The sequence below is a fragment of the Zygotorulaspora mrakii genome, chromosome 1, assembly GCF_013402915.1.
Source record: "Zygotorulaspora mrakii chromosome 1, complete sequence".
NCBI classification, from domain to species: domain Eukaryota; kingdom Fungi; phylum Ascomycota; class Saccharomycetes; order Saccharomycetales; family Saccharomycetaceae; genus Zygotorulaspora; species Zygotorulaspora mrakii.
Genome location: NC_050719.1, coordinates 97,461 through 117,657, shown reverse-complemented (window position 1 = coordinate 117,657; position 20,197 = coordinate 97,461). Strand labels below are relative to the sequence as shown.

The window sequence follows — 20,197 nt, the reverse complement described above, 5'->3', positions numbered from 1 at the left end:
GAATAGCACCATGCCAAAAGAGAAGCACTCAAAGTTCATGTGGGTATTTTGGACGTAATAAGATTTATCAAAAATGTTTCTCTAATCGTATGGCTTACGTTACGTGAGGCAAAGGCAGCACCAAGGAGACTATTATCAGACGAATGACGCTTAGTAACTAGGTGCTCCGGCTCGAGAATGTAATGCCACTATTAGAAGGAAAATAACTATAAGGAAACAATGCCCCCTTACATGTTTACAAGGTGACTAAAAAGCTGCACCTTTGTCACTTTTTCTTTGAAAGAGTTGTAGGCTTCATCATCTCAAAGGGCATTAACTTAGATGACTTCTTCCTCACCTGTCGACTTAGCGCTTAGTGACTCATTTTTTTTTTTTTTTTTTTCCAGTTTTTCATTTTGAGAGGGCATAGAAAATTTCAAATCTTTACAACACAGTGCATCAGTATATTTCAAGCGATTAATTCCTTATCTTGAAAAGATCTCTTTCAGCACGGAAACCTCCAAGCATTGCTTACCTCGAATACACACCTTGTAAATGGTATTCCCTATTCTCCCCATCTATGGCAATGACGCTGCCACCCTCATCAAAGATAAACCATTTTTAACTATTGCAGGGCAAGCACTATTGGATTCTTCTGAATTATCTCAGGTTGAAATCAAGACTTTTGCAGAAGAATTTGGCTCGAGTATCAAGATAATATCAGTTTTAGTCAAGGAAACCTCTAGATTCACGGACGATGAAATAGTTGATTTGTTAAACAACGGTATTTTTACATTGTTTCTGAGTGATAAGTCGTATGCCGATCATCTTTCTCAAGAAGTCGGTGTGCCAAAAGAAAGACTTACAATTTTGAAGGGATCTTGTTATAAGAATCACTTTATTGTTGTTGATGATTTCAAGATTGATTCTCTGATTCCTGCCAACCAATTAACGGTGGAGATATTTGTCAAAAGTTTGATTTCGGCGATCAAAACCGATCGTGAAGATAAACTTTTGACGACACTTGTGGTAGATACTCACGACCGTTGCTTAGGTTTGGTATACTCATCCGTGGAATCTATCAAAATCGCCATTGAAAAGAAAGCGGGCGTTTATTTTTCCCGTTCACGCAATGAAATATGGATCAAAGGGCTAACATCGGGCAATACACAACAATTGAAATGCATTCAATTGGATTGCGATGGAGACGCATTGAAATTTGTTGTTGAACAAGGTGGCGAAAATTCGAGTTTTTGCCACTTAGAAACTGAGTCTTGTTTTGGTCAATTCGATCATGGTTTGATTGGCCTTGAAAGATTACTGCAACAAAGATTGAAAAATGCACCAGAAGGTTCCTATACACATAGATTATTCAATGATCCTGAACTCTTGACGGCAAAGATCAAAGAAGAAGCGGAAGAATTAACTGAAGCTAAGACGAAGTCAGAGATTGCGTGGGAAGCAGCAGATTTATTCTACTTCGCACTAGCAAAACTTGTCTCAGAAGGTGTCAGTTTGTCGGATGTTGAAACGAACTTGCAAACAAAACATCTTAAAATTACGAGAAGAAGAGGTGACGCCAAGGCAAAATTCCTCAACACTAATGACAAACCTACTGAACCTCAAGCTGATAGTGGATTGATCCATTTGAAAATTCTGAAATCCAAAGAAAATGTTGCTTTGAAGGAAGCACTAACCAGACCTATTCAAAATACCAATCAAATCATGAAGTTGGTCAACCCTATAGTTGAAAGCGTCAGAAATAACGGTGATAAATCATTGATGGAATTCACACAAAAGTTTGATGGTGTCAAGTTAAAGACTCCAGTGTTGGAGGCTCCATTCCCAAAGGAGTATTTTGACGGACTAACTGACGAAATGAAAGAATCATTGGATCTTTCGATCGAAAATGTTCGTAAATTCCACGCTGCACAGCTGCAAGAAACTGTATTGAAAGTGGAGACGAAGCCCGGTGTTCTATGTTCAAGATTTCCTCGTCCTATAGAAAAGGTTGGTCTCTACATTCCAGGAGGAACAGCGGTTCTGCCTAGTACAGCCCTTATGTTAGGTGTTCCAGCTCAAGTAGCTGGTTGCAAGGAAATCATCTTTGCTTCTCCACCTCGTAAGTCAGATGGTAAAGTTTCACCTGAGGTCGTTTATGTCGCTTCAAAAGTCGGTGCTTCAATGATTGTCTTGGCAGGTGGTGCTCAAGCTGTAGCTGCCATGGCATACGGGACTGAGTCTGTTCCAAAGGTCGACAAAATTGCGGGCCCTGGAAACCAGTTTGTTACCGCCGCAAAAATGTATGTTCAAAATGACACACAAGCACTATGTTCCATCGATATGCCTGCCGGCCCAAGTGAAGTTTTAGTTATCTGTGATGAAGATGCCGACGCTGACTTTGTAGCCAGCGACCTCTTGTCGCAAGCAGAACATGGTATTGATTCTCAAGTTATCCTTCTTGGTGTCGATTTAAGCAGCAAGAAAGTTGAAGAGATCCAAGCTGCTGTTCATAGTCAAGCTACGAACTTATCGCGTGTTGACATCATTCGTAAATGTATTTCTCACAGTTCTATTGTTTTATGTGAGAGTTATGAAGAAGCGTTCCAAATCTCCAACCAGTACGCACCTGAGCACTTAATTTTGCAAATCTCCAATGCAGAAGACTATGTCAAAGATGTAGATAATGCTGGTAGCATTTTTGTAGGTGCTTACACGCCTGAATCGTGTGGCGATTACTCCAGTGGAACGAACCATACTTTACCAACCTACGGTTATGCAAGACAATACAGTGGTCTGAATACCTCGGCTTTCCAAAAATTCATTACATCGCAAAGTATTACTCCAGAAGGTTTGGATAAAATAGGCAAAGCAGTCATGTGTATCGCTAAGGTCGAAGGCTTAGATGGTCACCGAAACGCCGTTAAAATTAGAATGTCCAAATTAGGCTTATTGCCCGAGAACTTCAAATGAATCGAATGAATATTAAATTTACGAGTGACATTTACTTCTCAAAACATTCTCTGATCTTCTCATATGTAGTGTGTTGTTCTTCGTGATATAGTTAAGTAGATGTCAATATTAATTGCAAAATCATTGAGCATTTTTCTTGAAACCCCCCCGACCGAAAAGCCGAGGTTGAAAGAGATGAATAAATTATACGCATAAATGTGAATAGTAAACTTCTTTACCAACTTTGGCCATTCCTTAACTCTGCTTACACCCTTTAAGCCGGCCCAACATTAGAATTATTATGCGAACTACAGGGGCTGTGCTCCATAGGGTGACATCAACACTTCTGAAAGCACGTCGAATAATCACAAAGGGTAGCCAACCAATCCTTCCACCCCTACAGCTGTATAGAAGAATTCTTAGGGAACACAAAAATTTGCCGCAGCTACAGAGAGAACTGGGAGATCAATACCTAAAGAGCGAATTTCGGTTGCACAAGAACACAGACAATCCGCTGCACATAGTGGGTTTCTTGACTAGCTGGCAAGATTACCTTGGATTAATTTCCAAGGGGGATTGGAGTGAAGCGACCTTGACCTCCGATGTTCTAGAGAAGCTTTCTCCGGACCAGGTTGTGCAACTTTATGAATTGATGAAGGAAACAGAGCAAATTCGTACGGGTGAGATCAACGAGGCAGCCTCAAAGTCAATGGAATGATACGAAGACCATCAATATTATAGGCGACGAAGACGTTGCCGAGCACTTCAAGGGGAAACGTACGGCAGTCATTCTCATCTCATGTGTTCCGTCTTACTATACAGCATCATTTACTACGTACTATTATTTCTAGAATTTCGCTTTCTATGAACCGTTCTAAATATGAAAAAATGCAAGATGAGTAGATCCTCAAGACTACTGAGAGATTTGGTCAGTTTAACGTTTCTGTTGCAGTAGCGCAGTAGTTCTATTTTTCGAAGGATGGCAAGAAAATCTGTTTCTCCAGATTGCATGAAGAAAGGATTTCTTGTGATACCATTCAAGTTACCGACACACAGAACGCTCAAGAACGATGATGCTTTTCATTTTATGTTTGTGAAGAAACATCAATCTCAGTATGAAAACGAGCAGAACTGCCTCTTTCTGGTCAATATTCCACTTTTAACACACTTAGATAACCTGAAAATAGCCTTTAATGAGATCTGTTCCCGGTTTGACACAGTGTCGCACATTGAAGAGTTGCTATATAATGACGAATTCGGATTGGAGGAAGTGGATCTTTCCGCCTTGACCTCTGATTTAATGTCGGTAAAAGATGCTGAATCCAAAAGGTATACACCCAGAAACACGGCTTTGCTAAAGTTTGTCGATGAGGCAAGCTTGACAAATTGCTTTGATGCTTTAAAAAAATACTCGAAACTTGACTCAAGTTCGCTCATAGAATGGCAATATAAATCCCCAACCATTGCAACCTTTTTGAATTTCTATAGACCACTTGATGTAGACTATCTGAAATGGGATATTCACATGCACATGGAACTATTCGAACAGAGGGAACAAGAGGCCCAAGATGCCATTCAGACTTCCATTGTCGACGAAGATGGATTTACTTTAGTTGTTGGAAAAAATACAAAGTCACTAAATTCTATAAGAAAGAAGATTTTGAAGAAAAACCCACTCTCAAAACACGAGAACAAAGTTATACCGCCATCGACAGTTGATAAGAAAGCCAAAAAAGATTTTTACAGGTTTCAAATTAGAGAACGTAAAAAGCAAGAGATTAATCAACTTTTAAAAAAATTTAAAGAGGATCAAGAGAAGATCAAAATAATGAAAGCAAATAGGAGGTTCAATCCTTATACATGAGCCATAGTTCGACTCGCCTCCATACTTGAATGGTTTGTTGTGAAATACATATCATATACGTAAGTACTACCTTATAATCTACCCCCAGGAGTTACATCTTCACTGGCCATATTCAGTTCCTCAAAATCACCTCGCCTTCTCAACATGATGGCCGGATGCAGTCCTTGTTGTTTCAAGTTTTTGAAAATGACGACTGGCTTCTCTTCCAAATCCAACAGCCTTTCCTGGTCACCATAACAAATAACTAGCACGTACTGTTTCCACTCTTGATCGTTTAAATGATGTCTCTTCATAGCATTTTTCAATATACGTTGGCAAGAATCCTCTTTGGAAGCACGAAGCTGTTTCAATGGCTCGTTAGATCCAGAAGATAAGAGTCCAGGTGTATCAGCTGTGTTCAACTGTGAAGATGTGGATCTACTGATAGGTAGTTTAGGTGCAAATGCAGGTGTTTTGGAAGAGCCCGAAGGATAATCGCCGGGGTGATGAGGTCCATCAAAATAATCACTTGGTTGCTGTGGCAGTTGTTGCAGTTGTTGAGATGAATGTTGTTGCTGCAATGGAATTCTGGGGCTTATACTCGGATTCTTCACAATTTCCAAGACATCTAGCCTAAGTTTGGAATATTGAGTTTGGAAGTCTTGCAGCTTCTGGGTTAGTGTCGAATGCAAATTTTTTAACGTTATTATCATATTTTCCTGTTGTTTCTGCAATTTGGAATCCACGCCAGCGTCATATTGAAGTTTATTCAATAGAACTTTAAATCTTATCGCCTTGTCAAGGTCGGGTTCACATAGTTCTTTCAAATCATCCAGTGATAGCTCTGTCAAAAGCTCACCGCTAACATCGTTTTTCTGCAGTCGTTCAGCCAGCGGATCGCTTTCAGATAGTCCAAGAGAGGCAACGCACCATGTAACCACCTCGTTCGACGACCATTTTTTAAAGTTATCATCCACGATCGAAGCCTGTCCAACTGCGGAACCCTCCTCATGATTAAGGGACATCCTCTATCTCAATCAGAAGTGCGCGGACGAATAATTAAATAGCGTTATGGTTTTTAAGTTTATTCGATCCTTATTTAAGCAATCAAAATATAGTTTTTGCAAAGCTTCCCACAAGATGCCGATGAAATGAAGAAGAAATGCAAATAGCACATGCAGGCCAATCAACGAAATACGATGAAAAATATGATAGATTGCGAATATATACTTCTTAGTCATATCTACAAAAGTATTGGATATTTACATGTAACTCTAAAAACGGTGGCGCTACCGATACAACAAATTATGCACTTAGCGTTCTTGCCATATGTCATCAGACGTGCCTCTGTGAGTCTTATTGTATTCAATCTGATTTTTGTACCATTCTTGCACTTTTACAGGATCTTTCCCGTTAACTACACAGAATTTGAGCTTTTCCAATGGTTTTTGGCATTGATTGAATTCGCCATGTCTATAGTAATTGCGAAATTGACCTCCTATTGAATAGCAAATGGTTAGCTGATCGAAAGCCTCCATGCATCGCATGGTACTGGGATATTTGGTGGACATATATTAGAAGTCACGAGGAGTGAAGATGATTTGTACTGACCGTTTCCGAGGGCCAGGCTCTACTACTTCCTATATTATTAATCCGGAGCAAGTACCAAAAATTTCACAATAAAGGATCGGAGCAGATTGTTCTCACTGTCGTAGGAGAAGGAAAGACGCTTTTTACATATAAAAGAGAATGCTGAGAAGATTTGCATTTCGTCATTTGCCAATAACAGTGAAAAGGCGGTCATTCGTCACCTTAAGAAGCATTCATTACACCAGCGCTAGAATGTCTGACAACGAACAGAAGTGGAACCCTGAATTAACTGGTGAACAATTAAGAATTTTAAGGGACAAACAAACTGAGAGGGCCAACACAGGAAAGTATATACATAATAAGGAAACCGGTGTTTACTCATGTGCTAACTGTAATACGCCTCTCTATTCCAGCGGTGCCAAATTCGAATCCGGATGTGGGTGGCCTGCATTCTATGAAGAAATTTCCAAGGATGCGTTGACGTACCACACTGATATTAGCTATGGAATGAAGAGAATAGAGATCTGCTGCGGTAAGTGTGGTGGACATTTAGGGCATGTCTTTGAGGGAGAAGGTTGGAAAGAGCTATTGAACTTACCGTCTGATGTAAGACATTGTGTTAATAGCGCGTCGCTGAAATTCTCGAAGAGCTGAGTTCATCCCATGGACAAATTATATTTTACCATTTATATTTTCTTATATTACATAATAATAACATTCGACCAGTGGCGGGTAGGTCACAATGTGTATCATTTTATGAGATATCTAAATTCTGTTATGATCGCCAAACGGATTAGAAGATGTGGATGGCTGCACTGATGATAAGGACCTGTCATCCAAAGACTCTTCCTCATCGCTGTCTTGATTTTCATCTTCGCTATAATCGTAATCGCCACTGCTGCCGTCTGTGTCCTCAGATACGCCACTTTTCTCATCGTAACTAGTCAATGCACTAACCAATTCATCATTGGCATGGATAAGACTGCCCAAAAACTCTCCCTCCGTGACCAGTTGCAAATATCTAAGTACCTTCCTCCTCAACGCTCTTGCTTGGATGAATTTTGCCGTTGCCTCCTCATCATCCACAGATCTTTGATTTGAGGGCAAGACCATCAATGCGTTCTGAAGCGCAATTGCGGATGCAAGACCATCACTGATGACCAGACGGATCGATGGAGCAGCTTTTTTCATGTCCAATTGTGGTATTCTATACATCTGATCGGGGTTCGCAGCTGACGTAGCGTATATGCTTTCATCTGCTCCGTCATCCATGAAATTAGACCTTTCATCAGCACGCCTCCTATGGGAATAATGTCTCTTAACTTTTTCGCCCACTACGTTTAAACTTGCATAACATCGACTGGACTCCAATCCAGTGCTCCTGATGTAACTGTACCAGCCCAGAACGTAGTTAGCGCATTTTGTTATGATCTTTGAGCTGTATTTATTACCTCTGGAATCAGATACATTTCCAAGCGCAATTCCTTCTATTCTGTCAATGAGCTTGTCATCGTTGTACAGCACAGTGAACTTCAATCCCTGCGATATGAAAAGATCCATTAGATCGAGGGATCTGGATTGCTGGATTTTATTGCCGTACTTAAGCTTTTTGCGAAGTGCTCTGCCCGCCTCCTCTTGGTTCGTCGTATACTGATATTCATTTCGATTATCTCTGATTAACCCAACTAGTGTCCCTAGATCAACTTCAAGTGTGTAATCTCTCGCAGAGACAACACGGTCAATTGTATCGGTGATCGATGTGTGGGGATGGTCTGTTAGAAACCCCATTGCTAAATTTATGACTATGAACCTTAACAGCAGGCTAATTGGCTCTGTACACTTAAATTGGTGGACTTATTCTTGACAATTGTTTGGTCCGACTGTTGCATATTCCACCACCCCTTCTACGAGTTACCCGAAACGAATATTACCTTTGCTAACAATCTCGAACATCGCTCAATAAGGTAAGTTGCGAAAATCTGACAAATCGGTTTCCCTGGATGGAATGGTTATTTAAGGAGTGGTTATTCACTGGTTATTTTAGCCCTCATGCAGTGATTGTATTCATTTATTCAAGGAAGTTCCATGGGATTTGATATAAGTTCATTTGTTCCATTAGTTATCATATTGCTCGTAACGAATTTTTTGACCAGAAGATACTTGAATTCGGGTTTCCAGAAGAAGATGGTTTCACAGGATACAATTAAAAAAGTCAAGGACCTTATTGCTGAAAAGAAGGTCTTCGTGGCTTCGAAGACGTACTGCCCATACTGTCAGGCCACCTTGAGGACTTTGTTCGAAGAATATAAAGTTCCTAAGGAGAAGTCTGTCGTTTTGCAGTTGGACACCATTGACGATGGTGCTGATATTCAGGAAGCATTGAAAGAGATCAATGGTCAGAAGACAGTCCCAAATATTTATATTGATGGTAAGCACGTTGGTGGTAACAGCGATCTAGAGGAATTGAAATCCTCCGGTAAACTGGATGCTCTTTTAAAGGATGTTTTGAACTAGGAAGGTTTTATGAATCGAAATTATGATAACATATATGTGTTATGAATGAATCGAGGTTGTTTTATTTATATACAATATAGTTGCTATAGTAAAAACGTTTTAGATTGCACTTATTTTTTTGATTAGTTTAGGCTAAGAAGAAGGAACCGACGAGAACGGCTGCGTAGCCCAAGATTGAATTTGTCTTGAAAGTTGCAGCTAATCCTTGGTAAGCAGAAACAGAAGCTGTTGTTTCAGAAGCGGCCGTAGTTTGTCCTTGCACAGTGTTAATCGATGGAGAGGCTGGTGATGCTGGTGATGAGCGGGAAGATGGGGACGAGGCTTCGATCGATTGACCATTTGTGATAATACTGGTACCCCCTATTATGGTAGAAGTAGGTGCAGGGCTAGTTGTAACAGTTTGAACTGAGGTGGAAGATATGGATGTAGCAGTTTGAGAAGCTGTATCATTATTAGCAGCCAATGCATCAGACAATGCAGTTGTTGCAGAAGTAGAAACAGGACACCAAGTGGTGTAAACTGTTGCAACTCCATTAACAGAAGTAGTAACGACTGAAGCTGTTTGTTCAACTGTCGCATATGGATACCAAGTAGTGTAAACTGTTGGTGATCCATTAACTATACTCGTGACAACAGTTTGCGCCGTTTCAACGCTGGTCATCTTTGAAGTTTCCGGACAAATAGTTGTATACACAGAAACCACGCCATTTTGCGTGGTAGTAACCGTCGTCAGGGGGGCGACAGTTGGAGCTTGCTTTCCAGTAGCAGTGGAAGTAGCTATAAACTGAGTTGAAACAGGGAAATAGGTGGTGTAAATCGATTCTTGTCCATTAATTGTTCTCGTAACTGCACTTGCATAGGTAACAATTTTTTCTGCGGGCACAATAGTTGTGTATGGACAGAATGTTGTATACTCGGTAACTTCGCCGTTAACGGTTGAAGTAACCGTGGACAAAGTAACTGATGGAGCAACGGGGACTGCAGTAGAAGATAAAGTAACGAGAGAGGTACCCAAGCCGCTGATTTCCCCCGTAAAAGTGATCAAGGACGCGATATCCGAAGTTTGCATCATAGAAGAAGAAATTGAACCGGAAAGCGTGGTGGTAGATTCAATACCAGAGGTTGCGAAAGCCGAAGAGGTGATTGAACCGGATGGAGAATCTGCAACCGGACAAACTTGCGCGTTGGTCGAAGTCCAGGTCACGGTGTTGCCGTTGTTGTCAACCATATAGAAGACGTCATATTGATTCCACGATATCAAAGTGTTTTCAGCCGCACCGTCCGCAGCGTAAACGATCATACCAGAGTATAAGATATCACAGACTTCACTCGCGTCAGCATTAATGGTGATTTCCAATCCCTGCCCACTTGCCGCAACAGAAACTTCGCTATTCCCGTTTCTGAAATAGTATGAAACTGTCAGCTCGTCATTGTAATCAATCGGAACAGTAAATGTAGTTGCCGCCTGTACTAAGGATACAACCCCGAGGAGAAGAAAACCGAACCATGTTGTTGGTACCATCTTGTAGTTGACAAAGAGATGTAATGTCTTTCGCTATGTCAAACGAGACAAAGTCGCGCATCGTAGGTGGATCGTGAGTGTAGCACAGATCTTTTATATAGCCAACCAGCTGCACTATACTGAACCATATGCTGGCTTTCTCTTGTCCCTTTGTTTGCTGTGTGTTGCTGTACGTCGCCATTCCGTAAAAGCAGAAAAACGGAGATAAGTTGTTAATGTCCAACAATGAATATACAGCGATGTAAATTGAGGAGCTTATTCTTTTTCTTCTCTCCAGCTGGGCAAAGAAGCAAGCGCAAAACTAATTCATCAATTAGCTATGATTGTTTGGCTCTTTTCAGCTTAAGCTTTTTCGTGTTTACCCGAAGAGGTTTACTTTTCAAAAATGGCAGGCATCATTCGATAATGCATGCCTGCAGTTACCGTTTTCGGACAGTAGGAACGCACGGATCGGGAGCGGAACCACATGTCTCAGGATTCGCGAGATCCGTTGCAATGCAAGGACAAATGGGGCGCAATTTGAAAACATGTCCTTGCGTTCACGAAGCCCTAATTTATCATGTTTCTTGTTTTAGGCATCATTGCCTTTCGAATCTCCCTCTTGGTACAGCTTCCCCAAAGGGTAACGTAATGTACTTTCTGAGTATAGGCTGTTGGTTTTTGTGTTTTTTATGTTAATGTATTGCATTGTATAAAATATCTATCTCAAGGTACTGAGAAAAGCTTCCCGAGCTGTTGGGTACCATTGCGAGCCACCAAATTCCGTTTGATGAACGAGGGTCTTACCTTTTTTCTTTCCGGACGGGTTCGAATCTTTTTTGATTCGCGATGAATCGTGGAAGGTCTTGACTGTTTCCAAATAGGACATCGGGACGACTTTCGGCTCCTCGCGCTCACGCTGGAGCCATTGTTCGATGCGACGGTTCATCTCAATCAGATCGTCAAGCCCGTTTTGCTTCCGGTAGTTGATGTCACACATGCGTAGAAGCAACTGTAGCGTATAGTAGGCGTCGTTACCAGCGTTGTGTAAGAAGGAGTGCGGTATTTTCAGAAGACGAAGCAGCTTGCCTAGGCTACCGCCCTTGTTTCCGTAAGTAAATCTATACAGTTTCTCAGTATCCAGCACAAAGATGGGCTCGTTGGGGGCATTCACGTGACTTAGTTGGTAGTCCAGGTTGTCTGAGTGGTTTTTGGCGACTTTGGGGATCTTGATACCCATTTGCTTGAGCCAGGAGATGTCCCCCTGGACGTTGTGCCCCACGAGCGCCCTTGACCATGATTCGTCCTCAACGGTTCTCGGTTCGAGATAGAAATCTATAAGAGCCTGGACAAACTCCACACACTCGCCCAAGGAAAGAACGAGGCTTTCGCCAAGCTGGTAGCAGTCTTTGGAATCGATGACAAATTTTGAATTTCGCACAGTCAGCGCTTCCGAAATGATTATATGATAATTTCTCGTTATCGGAACGAATGAAAAAAAATTCTCTCTGGGATCATATATTGAGATACCTATCTCGGTGACCATATCATTATCAAACTCGAACGCTTCTGCGTCTAGGCAAAAACATATTGTCTTTTTTGATGCAAGTAGCCGAATGCCATTACAAAAATAGTCAAAGTTTGATGATCTCGGTGATGGATGTATTATAGGGGAATGTTCTCTTTTTAGGGCCTTGATTGCCTTGTCGTATGCTTTTTTCAGCTCTCTGACTTCAACCGTCTCCGTTCCGTTGAGGACCAGAGAATCAGGATCCACCCCGTCGTAGAGGCGCATCCACTGCTTCTTGTAAACCGCAAGTTTCTGTGCCAGTTTCATGTCGCTTATATCCTCCTCTTTTTTGAACCTAGCTCGAACCTTATCTAAATATTTTTCGATGTTATCGGCCAATTCCGTCGCAACTTCTCCCTTTCCATTATATGGTATTTTATGCAGCTTTGCGAATTGTTCTTGTTCCTCAATCCAGGACGGTTGCCCATGGCCACTCTCATTCTCAATCAAACCTCTCGCACGCCAGTACCTTGAAGAACTTGAGATGTTGTTGTCAGGCAAGCCCCGCACACTTATTTTCTTTTGAGCCATAGAAAAATTATCTGTTGATATCCTGTTCACCTTATGCCGCGCTCTCTCCCGGATCTGAGATTGACTGATAAATTTCCCAAAACTCCGTTTCATTCGCTAGTGTCCTACTAGCGATAAACTTCATCATAGCACTCTACAAGATTCCTTTGTTCATAACAAATGGATCATTTTCAGTAAAATTTTCTTCCTTGCAGAGATAGATTGCTGACGCTTAATGGCCATCTCTTTTCAAATAATTAATTTTACCTGCGGTGTATGGGTACCCCAAGCAGGTTTTCATCTCTTCTCTGTCAACGAGCGATGCCCTCATGAATAGTTTAAAAATTTTTTCAGTTTAACAAGCTTTGGTAGTGATGCGTTTGGGTACCATCAAGGTAAATTAATTCGTCTAGCTGTATTAGTGCTACTTGTTCTAGAGATTGGATTCTACTTTGAACTACAAAGTTATAAGTCAGGCTCCTTTTCGTCTGTCGATTTTTGAAAGCGCCATTTGTAAGAAAGCTAGTGTCATCGGTCGCTTAAAAGAATGTCGTCTGTCATGGAAAAAAGACCTGCTCCTATTGTGGTCAAAGAAACGATGGATGATCAACCTGCTGAAGCTACTCCATCAGAGATGGCTCCCAAGAGTCAATCCGAAGCCGAACATGAGTCTTCGGGGACCAAGAAAAAAGAGCCTATCTTAACGCCGGCCCCAATGCCTACAAAATCTCCTTGGAAGTCTTTGTCTTCTGACGTTTCAGTTGCGAACATTACAATTGAGTCTCTGGAGGCAAACAAGAAAAAGAAGAGTAGACCAACCGCATCTGTAAGTTCTGGTACCAAATGGGTACCAATAAAGGCGTCAATTGTCGTTTCGGGCTCTAAGAGAAGTGGGTCAGGTGGCAAGAAGAACCCATCCAAAGCTAATGGCAATGCCAAGTCGAATAATACAGGTTTCAGGAAGAAGAAGCACCAGCACCAGCAAGATGGACAGCAGGGGCAAAGACAGCCCCAACATCTCAAAAAGCAGCAGCATAAAGTCAGTGGTATCAGGGGCAGAAGTAATGACAATGACGGAAAAATAGCAAATGACGATGACTCGACCGGTTCTCAGGGGGGAGTGGATGAGTCAAGTTCGAACGACCAGCGCTTACAGGACGGAGGAGCATCCAGACCTCAAGACTCACAATCATTGGATTCTGATAATCAAGAATCGCTTCATTCAAGTTCTTTTGAAAAAACCTCAAATTTTACCCAGTATAATGAATCTCTATCTCACAATCAACCGCAAAATAGAAGAAATAACCAAACCGATCAAAACCAGCATTATCCTTATCAGCAAAATAATTCCCAGAGAAAAAAGTACTATAACAACTATAACAATAATGAAGCATTTCAACAACCCAATTTTGTCCCTTTCCAGCAGCAGAGAAATTCTTTCGAGCCTTACCACGGTCGCGTACCTCGTTCATTCAAGAATGGGTTTCATCCAAGATATCATCAGATCGATGCCAGCCAAATGTATCAACCATATTATAGTGTTCAACCTATGATGCTGGCCATTAACAATATTGCTAAGCAAATTGAGTACTATTTCAGTGCTGAGAATTTGGACAGAGACAATTATTTGAGATCTAAATTGTCGAAAGAAGGCTACGCTCCTTTGCCTCTAATTTCAAAATTTTACAGAATTGTTAATATGTCATTTGGTGGTGATTCGAATTTGATTCATGCGGCTTTAAAACAAATTATCAGCAATGAAAACGCAACCGTCGAAATTGCCGTTGGATCCATCAAAGGGGAAGAAGATTTTGATGATGATTTATTATTATCTCAATATTTTATTCGTTCAAAAAACTGGGCCTCACTTTTACCTGAAACATTTTCTACCTTCGTCGAGATAAAAGAAATTTTAACTCCAGAATCAATCCATGAGATTGCTACAAATCTTCCCACCCAGCCAATGAACGCTCCAATTTATGACGAGTCTTTCAACCCTAATGGACACAAAGATGTTGGAGAACAGAAAAGCAGTAATGCCCCCAGTACATCCAACTTTGAAGATTCGCAAGGAAATGAAGCGAAACAATAATCAGTTGCTGTTCATCTTTTTGTAATCATCACTACTAATATTGTTGCACTACTTTGGTACACCTAGTTTGAGATCCACTTCAAGTTATCCAAGATAATAAAGAAAAAATGTAAATCAAGATTTGGGACTTCATACTTTGTTCCTGACAGGCGAGAAAAGAGTATCAAACGTCAGCAAGCATTTTTTTTAATGCATATGTACATCCTCCTCATGTTTGCTGTCACTGCTATTTCCTTCTTCGTCGCATTAGCTGTTATTTTTCAGAATAATCTTTGTAAGCTACACTATAATGGATGTCCTTTTTCCATGGTACGAGTATAATTGTAAATGATATGAATTATGCCAGAGAAATGATTCAAGCGATTCCCATTCAACCAACTATAGCCGCCATTGATGCATGCAATGACAATCATTTCACATCATTCTTGGGTTTTTTTAGACTTTTTTCCTATATGTATATAAAGAATATGCTTGAATTTTTTTCTCAGTGAGTCTGTTACAAGTCTTCACAACTAATATGGTAGTGACTGCTTTTATTTTCAGTTATCATATAAAGAAGACTTGATGCGCGAACCTTCAAAAAGTTAAGGGACAAGGTAACATACATGTAAGAAAAACACGTATTCTCGAGGAAAAGGCGAGTGAAATGTCGTACGGAGCCTCTAACACAGGAGCCAATACTGGCATAGATCCTTTAAGGGCCTCTTTATGTGCTCAAAAAACAAAAAACAACATAAGAGGATGGTATTTTTATTCCTTTTCAAGTGAGCCGTTCGCTGTCTCTGCAGTTGCCACATATATTCCATTGTTGTTAGAGCAATTTGCCAGAATGAATGGTGTTTTAGTAGATGATCACTCCATTTCGTGTTCAGAAAGTCATGAAAAGTGCGTGCTAGGCCTATTTGACAATCGCGTTTTCATTGATACTTCTAGTTTCGCCCTTTATACCTTTTCTGCCAGTGTGTTGTTTCAAACTATACTTGTAATAACTGTCTCAGGCCTAGCCGATATTTGGAAATCGGTCAGATTCAAAAGTAAGGTTTTAATATTCTTCGGAGTTTTTGGTTCTTTATCCCTTATTTTGATTTCACAATTGAATAGCAATCAATACTATTCGCTTGCCCTGCTATGTATTACTGCCAATACATGTTATGGGGTTGTGAATGTAGTAGGGAACTCTTTGTTGCCGTCATTCGTGTCCGATCTCATAAAATATGACTCATCGCAGATGAACAAAGACGTCGATAGTCTAACAAGTATCATAAGTGGTTGTGGAGCTAGCATAGGTTATTCAAGTGCACTTTTCGTTCAAGTAGCTACAATGTGGCTCATAAAACGAAGTAAATCGCAAGATAACATTCAATTGGGAGCTATGTTTGTTGGCCTGTGGTGGGTCGCGTGGCAAACTCCAATTTTTTGGTTACTTGCAGATGTCGAGACGCCATCACTCATTGTAGAGGCATCTTCCGATGTCGACGACTTTTCTCAATCTTTATTCAAATGGGAGTATATGCGGTACGGCTGGACTTCTATATTTGAGGCGATAAAACATGCACGGTTATTAAAAGATGTTGTGATTTTTCTGATAGGCTGGTTCATCATCAGTGATTCCCTTACGACAATCAATTCTACTGCCATACTTTTCTCCAAGACAGAATTAAAGATGAGCACTCTTCAGCTGATTGTAATTAGTATTTTGACCATGGTGAACGCTATTATTGGCGCTTATTTCATTCCCCATTTCATCGCACAGAGATTCAACTGGTCAGCCAAAAATACACTCCTCTACATTATTTGCTGGGCTAGTGTCATTCCGTTATATGGTATGCTAGGTTTCTTTTTCAACAGTTTTGGTTTGAAACACCAATTTGAAATGTATATTATGGCTTTCTGGTACGGTATTTCGCTCGGTGGCCTTTCAGCAGTGTCCCGTTCGTTGTTCAGTTTAATAATTCCAAAGGGACGTGAATCTACTTTCTTTAGTTTATTCAGTATAACGGACAAAGGATCATCGATTGTTGGACCAGTTTTGGTTGGCTTCCTGACTGACAGAACTCACAATATAAGATATTCTTTTTATCTGCTTTTCTTCTTGCTGGTTTTATCTTTACCAGTACTGAATACACTAAACATCTCAAGAGCAAAAGTGGAAGCACAAGAATTATCCAGGGTTGAAACGGATGTTCAGATACTCCAAAATAGCCATTAGTATATGAACGGCATTGGGCGCCACATATAGATATGTAAGCCATTGAATCTTCAAAAGCTGTCTTTAAACAAACGTATTTTCTATATGATACTACTCTGTACCTACTCTCCAAATTTTAATATAACCATCATCACCACCTGACGCACAAAGTGCTTTGTTTGTTGGGCTCCAAGCGACAACATTACAATTCTTGCCAAACTTTTTATTACTACCACTCGGCACTGGTCTCTGCGTAACATGAGCTGTTAGCACGCCAACAATATTCCCATTAATTCTATCCCAAATGTAAATTTTGCCATCTTCGGAGCCACTTGCAATGAGTTCGTTATTGTAGCCAAAGCACGATCGTATAATAAATTGTTCCTGACGCTGTCCAAAAAACTTTTGGACCAATATTTGCTCTTTGAAATCCCACAGTTGAAGTTCATTAGACTGTAAGCTCACTAAAAGTAAAGAAGCGAGTGGACTTTTTGGATCCACTATATTAGGTAATGAGATACAGGTCATCCTTTTCTGAACAGTTAATCTTGAAATTCTCGGCAGTAGCACTTTGTCCAAGTTAGCTTCTTTTGCTTCGACTTTTTCATTGCTAGGCAGCTGAGTCAAATCATATACGTCGATATTGCCCTGGTGCGTCATCAGTATCAAATAATTATCATCTGCCGTAATTTTTAAATCGTGCACTCGAGGAAAGGGTTCCAAAGGCGCGCTACCTAAGTCATTTGTACCGTTTAAAGGAGGACAAATTGAATTTGAAAGCCTTAGTATTATGGCATTTCTATTCATATCATATATAGCAACTTCACGATCGGGGGAACCGACAACGAATCTCCCTTTGTGATCCGAAGTATGAAACCAATCGCAGCACCAAATTCTTGGGGGTCCCCCACAGTTATTAGAGGCAGCTTCCGGGCTACCAGGAGTACTTGGAATTTGGAAGGTATTTATGGGTGCAATTACTTCCGCAATCAACCCATTCTCCGAATTGGGATTAATGTTAGTTGATTCTCCTTTAGAGTGAATATCATAGACATTGGCCATTTCATTAAAGGGGCACGAGACTACATATCGACTGTCAGGAGAAAACGAAAGGTACAATACGCATTGGTCATTACCAGCTAAAACTTTGTAGACCTGAAAATCATTTTCAACATCATATATCATTATTTTTCGATCTGTTAAGGAGTCGGCAGATGCACTGGCAAGATACTTCCCATCCGGTGAAAATTGTAAGTACCAAATTTCGTCAACATTTTGAATCAAAGTTTTTTCCTCTACGAATTTGATTTGTTGAAACGTGGAGATGTTGTCTTGCAATAAGTTGAACTTCTTATTGCATTGTTTGAACGAAGTGCTTTGCTCGCCATTTTCAATGGTTGCGAGTTCTTCGTTCTCTGCGACAGCTGAAAAAGCCTCTTGCGTTTGCTGGTACGTAATTGCCTGTTTCAACAGCGTGAGCAACCTTCCTTTAGGTACTAAGTCATTTGGATTAATATAGTCTGATATCTCTTCTATCAATGTTTCACGAGACCTCGCCAATGACCCATGCCACATAGTGTTTCTTTGGTTTGAATCAAATGGACTTGTGAGAATTGTAGTCATTTCCCTTAGAAGATTATCCGGCGTAAATGTCGTATCCTTATCTAAAAAGTGGTTTTCCAGAGAAAGTAAAGAATCCCAAAGCTGAATGTATTTGCGTAGTATATTTCTCAAAAATAAGACAGCAATAGGAGGATTCTGCTGATCAAAAACTAGCTCCAGAAATATTTCTCTGTTTATCAAAACCATAATTTCCACAAGGCTTATTAGCTGCACAGCAATTTGAGAATCAAAAGATTTACCAGAAACCGGTAGAATACTTTCAAAATTCTTGAGCTCTTGTTGCATTTGTGCAATGACTCTTTGCCAATCAGTACCCTGAACAATAATGTTCTCAATTTTCATGGAGTTGTCTTCACTGCTCGTTCCTAGGTAACCTGATTGATTAAAAGGAGGCTGCCCCTGAGAGAGATGCCCAGCAATATGCTCTGAATTTAATGAGCCATATTTCAATGGTAGTTGACAGAGTAGTGATACTGTGATATTCTCATAGTTGCCGCTTCGAATTATATTGAAAAGTTTCTGGACTACGGCAGACTCCACCTGAATACCACCAGTCTCCTCCTGCAATGCATTCGATGATTGATTATAACCAAGTTCTTTCAACGCATGTATTAATAATTTTGCAAGCTGTTCCTTATCAAAGAGGCGCAAGTCGTTTTGTCCATTTGCTGTATTTGAATTCTGATTCATCTGAACTTCATTTGAAGAAACAATCATTGACTTCTTACGTTTGCTTGTGTATGAAGGAACAAATACGTCTGGCCTATCACTGTTTCGATCATAGGATAAGGGCATTTTTTGGTGCAACAGGTCCGCCTGATTTTCTGCCCGAATTATCAGTGAGGGAAGGGCAATCACTATCTTTTGTTCCCCCTTCGCTTAGCCTTATTTCAAGCTGCCTCAGAAGAAAATGCATGGAAGAAAGCAGAATCACTACAAAAGAAAACCACAGATACCTGTATCAATGGCAATTATATCAATACAGGTTCTTTGATACTTGAGATTCCTTTTACAATTGCTCTGCAAAAAAAGTTGACAATTAAATTGAGAACGTCATGCTATATATGGTCTTCGTTAAACTTTGCTGCGTAATTATCAAGAAGCTTCTCATTCTTCACCAATACACGATGGTTGAAGGAGTTGTCAACAGGTGTCGCCTCCATAATGTACATAGATGTTAGATTATCTTTTGACAGTTGCAACAAGAAAACGTGAAAACTACGTGTTCATTGCAGGTCATAGATGAAATTGGAATAGAAATTGTAATTAACTCCTTCTTGAGCTACTAGATACTAGCGGAAAAAAAAGTTTTTTCCAACAAATTTCCAGTTTCAAGTAGCAGCACGAGCACTCTCTGTGTCCGTTATTTTTTCTTCATTTCAAGCATCGTACTTTATTCAGTCTTAGATGATCTCCAATTATTTAGCGGCTGGGGTTCTGCATAATTTGCTAACCAAAACTCAGAGCTACACAACTGTTTAAAAAGTTGAGATAAAATGAAGAAACTTGATTGAAATCCATTCTCCCGATATCATCACGAAATAATAGAATTGAATCATATTTTCAAAGATAAAAAGATGATTTCGCCCAGGATCGAACTGGGGACGTTCTGCGTGTTAAGCAGATGCCATAACCGACTAGACCACGAAACCACTGTATTTTGATGGTAAAAGAGGTGACTTTTTGCACTATACCTAGTTGTAAATATATTGTGATCGCACTTCGTTCTATTCTTTCGTTGAGCTTTAATTCAATTAACTGAATAATCTTTATATAACTGTACGGAGTTATCCTAGTGTTTATTACGTGGAAAAAAGGGTTTTTTCGGAGTTATT

At 40.3% G+C, this 20,197-nt stretch overlaps 14 protein-coding genes and 1 non-coding gene across 15 annotated transcripts; 8 read left to right on the top strand and 7 right to left on the bottom strand.

The window, feature by feature from the left end:
* Positions 1–534: 534 nt before the first annotated feature.
* HIS4 (trifunctional histidinol dehydrogenase/phosphoribosyl-AMP cyclohydrolase/phosphoribosyl-ATP diphosphatase) lies at positions 535–2,952 on the top strand (the record flags this gene model as incomplete). Its single annotated transcript, XM_037285958.1, has 1 exon — positions 535–2,952. The coding sequence occupies one exon, from the start codon at positions 535–537 to the stop codon at positions 2,950–2,952; it is 2,418 nt and encodes an 805-aa protein (XP_037141853.1).
* A 280-nt stretch (positions 2,953–3,232) lies between these two features.
* SDH7 (Sdh7p) lies at positions 3,233–3,649 on the top strand (the record flags this gene model as incomplete). Its single annotated transcript, XM_037285957.1, has 1 exon — positions 3,233–3,649. The coding sequence occupies one exon, from the start codon at positions 3,233–3,235 to the stop codon at positions 3,647–3,649; it is 417 nt and encodes a 138-aa protein (XP_037141852.1).
* A 261-nt stretch (positions 3,650–3,910) lies between these two features.
* Positions 3,911–4,795, top strand: RRP7 (Rrp7p; the record flags this gene model as incomplete). The annotated part of the gene is made up of 1 exon (XM_037285956.1): positions 3,911–4,795. The coding sequence occupies one exon, from the start codon at positions 3,911–3,913 to the stop codon at positions 4,793–4,795; it is 885 nt and encodes a 294-aa protein (XP_037141851.1).
* A 71-nt stretch (positions 4,796–4,866) lies between these two features.
* Positions 4,867–5,799, bottom strand: STE50 (Ste50p; the record flags this gene model as incomplete). The annotated part of the gene is made up of 1 exon (XM_037285955.1): positions 4,867–5,799. The coding sequence occupies one exon, from the start codon at positions 5,797–5,799 to the stop codon at positions 4,867–4,869; it is 933 nt and encodes a 310-aa protein (XP_037141850.1).
* Positions 5,800–6,087: 288 nt separating this feature from the next.
* Positions 6,088–6,345, bottom strand: EMI1 (Emi1p; the record flags this gene model as incomplete). Its single annotated transcript, XM_037285954.1, has 1 exon — positions 6,088–6,345. The coding sequence occupies one exon, from the start codon at positions 6,343–6,345 to the stop codon at positions 6,088–6,090; it is 258 nt and encodes an 85-aa protein (XP_037141849.1).
* Positions 6,346–6,523: 178 nt separating this feature from the next.
* On the top strand, positions 6,524–7,018 carry MXR2 (peptide-methionine (R)-S-oxide reductase; the record flags this gene model as incomplete). The annotated part of the gene is made up of 1 exon (XM_037285953.1): positions 6,524–7,018. The coding sequence occupies one exon, from the start codon at positions 6,524–6,526 to the stop codon at positions 7,016–7,018; it is 495 nt and encodes a 164-aa protein (XP_037141848.1).
* A 111-nt stretch (positions 7,019–7,129) lies between these two features.
* LSB5 (Lsb5p) lies at positions 7,130–8,152 on the bottom strand (the record flags this gene model as incomplete). Its single annotated transcript, XM_037285952.1, has 1 exon — positions 7,130–8,152. The coding sequence occupies one exon, from the start codon at positions 8,150–8,152 to the stop codon at positions 7,130–7,132; it is 1,023 nt and encodes a 340-aa protein (XP_037141847.1).
* Positions 8,153–8,449: 297 nt separating this feature from the next.
* Positions 8,450–8,878, top strand: GRX1 (dithiol glutaredoxin GRX1; the record flags this gene model as incomplete). Its single annotated transcript, XM_037285951.1, has 1 exon — positions 8,450–8,878. The coding sequence occupies one exon, from the start codon at positions 8,450–8,452 to the stop codon at positions 8,876–8,878; it is 429 nt and encodes a 142-aa protein (XP_037141846.1).
* Positions 8,879–9,005: 127 nt separating this feature from the next.
* On the bottom strand, positions 9,006–10,400 carry HG535_0A00560 (uncharacterized protein; the record flags this gene model as incomplete). The annotated part of the gene is made up of 1 exon (XM_037285950.1): positions 9,006–10,400. The coding sequence occupies one exon, from the start codon at positions 10,398–10,400 to the stop codon at positions 9,006–9,008; it is 1,395 nt and encodes a 464-aa protein (XP_037141845.1).
* Positions 10,401–10,625: 225 nt separating this feature from the next.
* HG535_0A00550 (uncharacterized protein) lies at positions 10,626–11,078 on the top strand (the record flags this gene model as incomplete). Its single annotated transcript, XM_037285949.1, has 1 exon — positions 10,626–11,078. One exon carries the CDS (start codon positions 10,626–10,628, stop codon positions 11,076–11,078), a length of 453 nt encoding a protein of 150 aa, XP_037141844.1.
* A 22-nt stretch (positions 11,079–11,100) lies between these two features.
* GFD2 (Gfd2p) lies at positions 11,101–12,573 on the bottom strand (the record flags this gene model as incomplete). The annotated part of the gene is made up of 1 exon (XM_037285948.1): positions 11,101–12,573. One exon carries the CDS (start codon positions 12,571–12,573, stop codon positions 11,101–11,103), a length of 1,473 nt encoding a protein of 490 aa, XP_037141843.1.
* Positions 12,574–13,006: 433 nt separating this feature from the next.
* SRO9 (Sro9p) lies at positions 13,007–14,551 on the top strand (the record flags this gene model as incomplete). Its single annotated transcript, XM_037285947.1, has 1 exon — positions 13,007–14,551. One exon carries the CDS (start codon positions 13,007–13,009, stop codon positions 14,549–14,551), a length of 1,545 nt encoding a protein of 514 aa, XP_037141842.1.
* A 646-nt stretch (positions 14,552–15,197) lies between these two features.
* ATG22 (Atg22p) lies at positions 15,198–16,760 on the top strand (the record flags this gene model as incomplete). Its single annotated transcript, XM_037285946.1, has 1 exon — positions 15,198–16,760. The coding sequence occupies one exon, from the start codon at positions 15,198–15,200 to the stop codon at positions 16,758–16,760; it is 1,563 nt and encodes a 520-aa protein (XP_037141841.1).
* A 90-nt stretch (positions 16,761–16,850) lies between these two features.
* Positions 16,851–19,157, bottom strand: GID7 (glucose-induced degradation complex subunit GID7; the record flags this gene model as incomplete). Its single annotated transcript, XM_037285945.1, has 1 exon — positions 16,851–19,157. The coding sequence occupies one exon, from the start codon at positions 19,155–19,157 to the stop codon at positions 16,851–16,853; it is 2,307 nt and encodes a 768-aa protein (XP_037141840.1).
* Positions 19,158–19,940: 783 nt separating this feature from the next.
* On the bottom strand, positions 19,941–20,014 carry HG535_0Atrna1V. The gene has a single exon. It is a non-coding gene; the product is annotated as a tRNA-Val (tRNA).
* Positions 20,015–20,197: the final 183 nt, after the last annotated feature.